The sequence below is a fragment of the Ipomoea nil genome, unplaced genomic scaffold (genome assembly GCF_001879475.1).
Source record: "Ipomoea nil cultivar Tokyo-kokei standard unplaced genomic scaffold, Asagao_1.1 scaffold1043, whole genome shotgun sequence".
NCBI lineage: Eukaryota > Viridiplantae > Streptophyta > Magnoliopsida > Solanales > Convolvulaceae > Ipomoea > Ipomoea nil.
The window spans coordinates 10,302,959-10,310,694 of NW_017617471.1; the positions used below are offsets into that span (position 1 = coordinate 10,302,959).

General features: G+C 36.6%; 1 protein-coding gene across 1 annotated transcript; it reads left to right on the forward strand.

The window, feature by feature from the left end:
• Positions 1-1,293: 1,293 nt before the first annotated feature.
• Positions 1,294-4,988, forward strand: LOC109181249 (homeobox-leucine zipper protein MERISTEM L1-like). Its single transcript, XM_019331001.1, has 10 exons — positions 1,294-1,481; positions 1,583-1,700; positions 1,842-2,036; positions 2,125-2,475; positions 2,575-2,679; positions 2,798-2,983; positions 3,561-3,744; positions 3,892-4,163; positions 4,333-4,428; positions 4,584-4,988. The coding sequence occupies exons 1-10, from the start codon at positions 1,294-1,296 to the stop codon at positions 4,986-4,988; spliced, it is 2,100 nt and encodes a 699-aa protein (XP_019186546.1).
• Positions 4,989-7,736: the final 2,748 nt, after the last annotated feature.

The window sequence follows — 7,736 nt, forward strand, 5'->3', positions numbered from 1 at the left end:
TAAGCTTGATCACCTTGGTCGTTAAGAAGCGCCCCACGCAAACCCAAGTTTTCTCTTCCTCATCCGCCACAACTCCAACCCCATCCCCCACCAGTTCGAAACCGGCATCCCCCTCTTCCTCAATCGCTAGGTCTGCCCAACGCTGCGTGAGCCGCTCGACCGTTTCGTCCGTTTCCTCTCGCTGTTCGACGATATCATCATGGCCTTCATGGCCTTCATGTTGCAGGGGGTCCATCGTCGACGCTCAGCCAACACCGTTGCCGTAACAGAACTGGATTTTGCCGTTCGTTTAACCAGAAGATCAACCGGAGAACCAAGAAAACATAGAAGAACCCTAGGGAGACCCAAAAACCCTAGAGAGAATCTAGAGAGAGAAAAAGTATATCCATTATCTAATGTTATGTGCTTATTTACTCACCCCACAATTTCAAATAATCACATAAACTTTAAATCGTATGTACAAATTAAAACTTATGAATATTAATTTCCCTATAAGTTTTCTAACAAGATCGAATTGGAATGACAATAACAAAGCTCTAGCTAGTTAAATTTTACGAACTATGTATAGAACTGAATGAGTTAGAAGAGCTGTAGCTCTTTATATAGTTTGTGCTATTTCCCGGTAGCATATATTTAAGTTTTCTTTGATCACTTTTCACATCCAACTATATTCAACAGCAATACAATAATGCCTAATTAAGTTACGTACTGCTAGTATGTAACAGATACTCCATTGTAACAGAGTTAGTAGTATTAAAAAAATATGTGTCCAAACTTTGCACAGTAATTATTTGCCCAATTTTAATGTCTAATGAAATAATTTATGGTTTATCGGGGTTCAAACCTAAGACCTCTCGTTTGCTCACCCCAAGGTCTTTGGCAATCAAAATATTTATATCTTGTGATTTTTTTTTTTTTAAATTTGACAATAATGAATATTTGTTTTCTTTTAAATAATCATATCCAATTATATGAATTGATAGCAATACAATAATGCACATATATATATATATATATATATATATATATATATATATATATATATATATATATATATATATATATATATATATATATATATATATTTAAAAAAATCAAACAAACAAATAAGCATGCCCTCAATAGCTATGCATTTGCTTCTATATATATACTAGCTACTCAATGGTAACAAAGAAAATAAAGGTAAAAAAAAATCCCATGATTGACTAATCACATTACAAATAAATATGGTAAAATAAATCTCTACAAAACATGTAGGAAAGGCACCAGCATCATCTGCTGCGGGCGCTGTGTATGAGCAGTCAGAAGAACCCAGAAAACGAGTTGGCTAATATGATCAGAGATGAAGAATATGAGAGCAAATCCGGCAATGATATCATGGAAGCACCCTCCGGCGACGATCAAGATCCCAACCAACGCCCTAATAAAAAGAAGCGCCGCCACTACCGCCACACTCAACATCAAATCCAAGAAATGGAATCGTAAGTTGGTTCTGCATGTTAGTCAAAATAATCAAAAATAGTTTTTCCACTTATCAACTGTCCCGAGCTAAACTGATTGAGAGATAATTTTAATGTAACAGGTTTTTCATAGAATGCCCACATCCTGATGATACGCAAAGGAAGGATCTTGGACGTAGATTAGGGCTGGAGGCTCTGCAAGTCAAGTTTTGGTTCCAGAACAAGCGCAGTCAAATGAAGGTTCAGTTCCCCCTTTGTTTCGATCGGTTTAATGATTTTCCTTTTAATGTCGTTTGATCGAATTTAAGGAAAACCAACATCCTTAATTGCATTAAAAGATGTAAAAATGTCACCTTTAATTTGCGGGCTGTTTTGGTTTAGGCACAAAATGATCGCAGTGAGAACACGCAACTTCGGGCCGAGAACGAGAAGCTTCGAGCAGACAACATCCGTTACCGGGGAGCACTACTGGGCAACGCCACTTGCCCCAACTGTGGAGGGCCGGCGGCCATCGGAGATATGTCATTTGATGAACAACAGTTAATAAGGATCGAAAATGTTCGCCTCAGAGAAGAGGTATATATTATATTATTGATCGAGCGTGTAAGTTACAAGGAATTTCTTGAATTTAATGTTACTATGTATGTATGTGTAATCTGTGTAGATTGAAAGGATTACCCAGATTGCTGCGACGTTTGGGCATCAGCCAGGGGAGCTGTACAGCGCCGGCGATCTTCTCCGGTCAGTTTCCGGCCCCATGGAAGCTGACAAGCAGATGATCATTGAGCTTGCGGTGGCGGCAATGGAGGAGCTGATAAGAATGGCGCAAACTGGAGAGCCTTTGTGGGTTCCTAGTCCAGACAACTCCAGTAAGGTCTTATGTGAGGAGGAATATGTCCGGACGTTTCCCCGAGGAATCGGCCCAAAACCTCTCGGATTGAAATCTGAAGCTTCGCGAGAATCTGCGGTTGTCATGATGAACCACGTTAATCTCGTCGAAATTCTCATGGATGTGGTACGAATATAATAAAATTCTGGTGAATATAATTAGCCATTATATATAGTTATTATTGTTTCTAATTTCGATCATTTCTTGGGTTTTAACTGGTTTCAGAACCAGTGGTCGAATGTGTTTGCTGGCATTGTTTCGAGAGCGATGACTTTGGAGGTCTTATCGACTGGCGTTGCAGGGAACTACTACAATGGAGCATTACAAGTGGTCGGTAATTACATTAATAATTAATCTTAATGCAACATTTTAATTTGGTTAGAATGAATGAATTGAAGCTTCTTTTCTTTAATTATATATGTATATTGTTTGGTTTTTCTTAAATTAGATGAGTGCTGAGTTTCAAGTCCCTTCACCGCTTGTCCCAACACGGGAGAATTATTTCGTGCGATACTGCAAACAACATTCCGATGGAACTTGGGCTGTCGTCGATGTTTCCTTGGACACACTCTCCCGATGTAGAAGAAGGCCTTCTGGTTGTTTGATCCAAGAAATGCCTAATGGTTACTCTAGGGTACGTCAATCCTCTCCCATCCATCCTAGTACTAAGCATTGTTGAAAAAATCGCTAAGCGCCTGGGACCGCCTAAGGTACCTAGAACGCCTATGCGGTTAGGCGCGCCCATGCCCATTTGCCTATTTTGCAACACTGCTATTAAGTTATTACGGTAAATTGTCTCAAACTGCGGGCCCTATGGGACTAGGTCAAGTGATCAACCACCTGACCTAGCACTCCAACAATAAGATTATATTGAAGATTGGGTTGGCAAAGCATACGCCTAGGGCACCTTGGAGGTCGACGACCGTCTAGCGTTTAAGCGTCGATTCGTGATTTTTACAACACTGCTATTAAGTTATTACGGTAAATTGTTCCAAATTGTGGGCCCCACGGGGCTAGGTCAAGTGATCGACCAACAACATATTGACTGACTTGGAGACTGTTTAGGTTGCTCGGGATACTCTTTAACTTCTGGGGTTAACTGCTGGAGTTTAAGATTAGTCTGGCTTAAACTTAAAACAGAATGTATGAAAAAGTTATGTAAATCATATTAGCTAATATTCTATCTTCCATGATTCCATAATTTGGTGCAGGTGACATGGATTGAGCATGTGGTTGAAGTTGATGATCGAGCAGTTCATAGCATTTACAGGCCATTAGTCAACTCCGGCCTTGCATTTGGAGCCAAACGCTGGATAGCCACACTGGATCGGCAATGCGAACGCCTGGCAAGCGCAATGGCGGCTTATAACATTATTCCGGCAGTAGACGGTGGAGGTATATATATATATATATATATATATATATATATATATATATATATATATATATGTCAATGCCTTTTACTCTCTCTGTTCTTCCTCTACAACAAAATAAATCAATGGTATTCATCTGATCGAGGTGCTGATAGTGATTGGTGTGCAGTAATAACAAGCCCAGAGGGCAGAAAGAGCATCCTTAAACTGGCTGAGAGAATGGTGATGAGTTTCTGCGCCGGTGTTGGGGCCTCTACTTCTCAGACATGGACGACGCTGTCGGGCAGCGGCGCCGATGATGTTAGGGTTATGACTAGGAAGAGCATAGATGACCCTGGGACACCACCTGGTATTGTGCTAAGCGCTGCCACTTCATTCTTCCTCCCCCTTCCACCCAAAACAGTCTTCGATTTCCTTCGCGATCAAAACTCCAGAAGGGAGGTAAGTAATAACCATTTATATCATATCATATTCTTTTCTTTCTTTCACTACCAGAAAACCCACACCCACAAACATATATATATATATATATATATATATATATATATATATATATATATATATATATATATATATATATATATATATATATCCTATGATTCATGAACAGTGGGATATTCTCTCAAATGGCCGTCTTGTTCAAGAAATCGCACATATTGCCAATGGTCGTGATCCAGGGAACAATGTATCTCTACTGCGTGTTAACGTAGGCTTTCTCATCTCCTCCTGGCCTCCTCTCATTTCATGTCTTCCCTTTCCGTTGAATCTGATAATATGTACGATGAATTCCGGTACTAATTAATCATGCATATATATATATATATATATATATATATATATATTTATTTATTTATGTTACAGAGTGCGAATTCAAGCCAGGGAAATATGCTGATGATACTGCAAGAGAGCTGCACGGATTCAACAGGCTGCTTTGTTATGTACGCTCCGGTGGACATTGTCGCCATGCGTGTGGTCCTAAGCGGCGGCGACCCTGACTACGTCGCCCTCTTGCCGTCCGGCTTCGCCATACTCCCCGACGGGCCACCCGGCAATGGAGGGTTGAGCCCTGAGATTGGGTCCGGCGGATCACTGATCACCGTTGCTTTCCAGGTTCTGGTCGATTCAGTTCCGACGGCGAACCTATCTCTTAGCTCGGTAGCGACGGTTAATAGCCTCATTATGTGCACTATGGAGAGTATCAAAGGTGCAGTCAGGGCCCGCTTTGAGGGCGGGCCGGAAGGGCATCCGCCATGGACCCAACCTTAGGAAGGACTCCACTCCTAGCATAATTTTTTTTTATTTTTTGATGAGGTTAAAAAAATGTTTGCATATACAAAGATTTGAAATTATGCTTCAAATTTATTTATTAATTTTTAATCTACTTAATAATTGCAACTATTTGATATATATTTTAAGGGTTAATTTCACTTTTGGTCCTATGATTATTGGGATGTTGTTAATTTTAGTCCACAACTTTCAAAATTAACAATTTAGTACCCTAACTATTTACTTTTTTTTTTTTTATCAATTTTAATCATTCTGGTCAAATTGTCAGCCAATTGTCGCCAATTTTTTTCCACATCCCACCAGCCTCTGTATTAATTCAAACAATGGTTTACAAATTAGCTTCCATTTTAACACTGAATTAAAAGAATCTGGCAACAATTGACTGATAATTTGGTCGGACTGACTAAAATTAATAAAAATTAAATAGTTAAGGTACTAAACTATTACTTTTGAAAATTGTGGATTCAAATTGACAACACTCCAATAATCATAGGACCAAAAGTGAAATTAATCTCTTATGTTGGAAACTTCATTCATGAGCCACACCTAAAATTATTATCCATTTAAGAAACTCTAGACCTCTTTTGGAAAAGACTTGCAATGCATTCTAATAACCATGCATTTTGAAGGTGTATTGACATCACTTGAGTTTGAAGGTGTATTGACATCACTTGATGAGATCCTTTATACCTCTAACATCCATCAATGAATAAAGGATTTTGTAGTTTGCTTTCCTTCCTTAATTTCCTTTTATCAAGCTTTAAACCACTAACACAATGAAATTTCTCTTAAACATTTTACCGTGGTCTCCCGTTTTGTTCATTATTGGTACCATTTTGCTAGTTATTGAGGAACCGCAAGTTATACCCGTTATTCTCTCGTCTCTTTCAACTAGTTGTTGTACTCATGAGTTTCATTTTTTGAAGTGCTCTCAGTCACATGGTTTTGACCTCTAGGAAGATTTGCGGTTCTTTCTACATCTTTCTCTTATATTATCATTTCATATCCTTTCAATTTTAGTACACATTTATAGACATACACATTTATAGACATCAAATCTTTCGATAAGATACCTAGCTAGTTAATATATCATCTCACTCAGATAGGCGCAAGTTTAATATTGCCCAAAACCTGACATCTTCTACATCTTGTCTTTGTTTTAGGGTGATGGAAGAAAATAGGGTATGCACTTGTTTAGGGAACATCCTTCTTAATAGATATCCATTCTTAGCAATGGTTTGTTCTGGTGTTACAGTTTAAACTTTTTTGGTTAGTCTTTTTGTTGGTTGCTAATCAGAATAAGAATGAGAATGGAATCAAATACTTAATAATGATAATGGATTTTGGTGAAAGTATTTTGCATGTTTGGTACTATGGTGGAATTGGAATGATTAGCAATATTTGGTTATGTATGACCCTATAATGTAAATAAAGGTTTTAAAAATACAAAAATAAAAAAATCAATGCAATTGATCATAATATAACGACATCCAAAACATCAATATGAACCAAAAAAAAAAAAATCAAAACAAAAATCTAAAAGTACTCTTGCAATTAAACTTAAAAATTAGATTACCAATACGATGGAATGATACCCTTTTTAATTAGGGAATGAAATTTTTAATTGACGTGGTAATCAAATCCCATAGTTGTGTTTTAAAAAATAGTCAACCAAACACTAACTATATATGATTTTGATTCCCTTTCCTAATGTGAAAACCCATGAACCAAACACACACCCTAGATTTATTGAATATAAGATTTCTAAGTAGAGAGCGGTTGGGGTATGCTGAATAAATCCAACCATGCTCTATAGAGAAATAAGATATTCAATAATTGTGGGATCATTCAGTTTCATTTTATACATACGATAGTTTTATTATAGAATCACTAAAGTATCATTCTAATTTAACTTCATGTTCATTTGACAATATACATTTAATGTATGAGACTCGATATTCAGTTTCATTATTATATACACACAATATTAAAGTATCATTTTAATTCATCTAAATGTTCATTTGACAATATACATTCAATGTATGAGACTTGCTATTCAATATACATTACCGATTTCAATAAACAAATTCAATATTTATTTACCTATGCATGAATATTTCCGATATAATATTGCATTGATATACTTTGAAATACTTATTTAAAAATAATCATTGGGCATTATTTTATTCGCACAAATCGCCTAAAAGAACTAGTGTATATATATAATGAAGCTTAAGCCTAATGAACCAGCTTATTACTACATTGTAATGAATTGAACGTCTTTACATTTCATTAGTGTTTAGGGTTCTGAACTTTTAGTTTTTCTACGAAATATTGTGTCTGTTTTTCGAATGCATTTTAGCAAGGAATGAATTGAAGCAATGCCTATATATAGGATAACAATATTACCACATTTAATGAAGCTTTAGACTTGCAACAATGGCGTCGGAAAGAGAAGAACACAAATGCTCGAAGCTTGGAGAAGTAACAATAGCGCGCTAGAAAAGTAATGAAATCAAAAGTTTGCTTTTCGTTTTTATATTTTTAAAAAGTGGTGCATGTTGCATATATGCAATTGGTTTACTTTAACAACGCTACTTTATTTTCGAAACGACACCGTTTTGAATCATTTAAACCATGATCCATCATATAATGATTAGATTGAATACACACCAATTTTTCTTAAAATGTTTAGATTAATTATTTGAAACATTGATTTTAATGTGA

Excerpts from the sequence above, each read along its gene's own strand:
- LOC109181249 (XM_019331001.1), top strand. The coding sequence starts at position 1,294 with ATGAGCAGTCAGAAGAACCCAGAAAACGAGTTGGCTAATATGATCAGA. Across the intron at positions 1,701-1,841 it reads ACAAGCGCAGTCAAATGAAG|GCACAAAATGATCGCAGTGA; the intron begins GTTCAGTTCCCC and ends GTTTTGGTTTAG. Across the intron at positions 2,680-2,797 it reads ACAATGGAGCATTACAAGTG|ATGAGTGCTGAGTTTCAAGT; the intron begins GTCGGTAATTAC and ends TTCTTAAATTAG.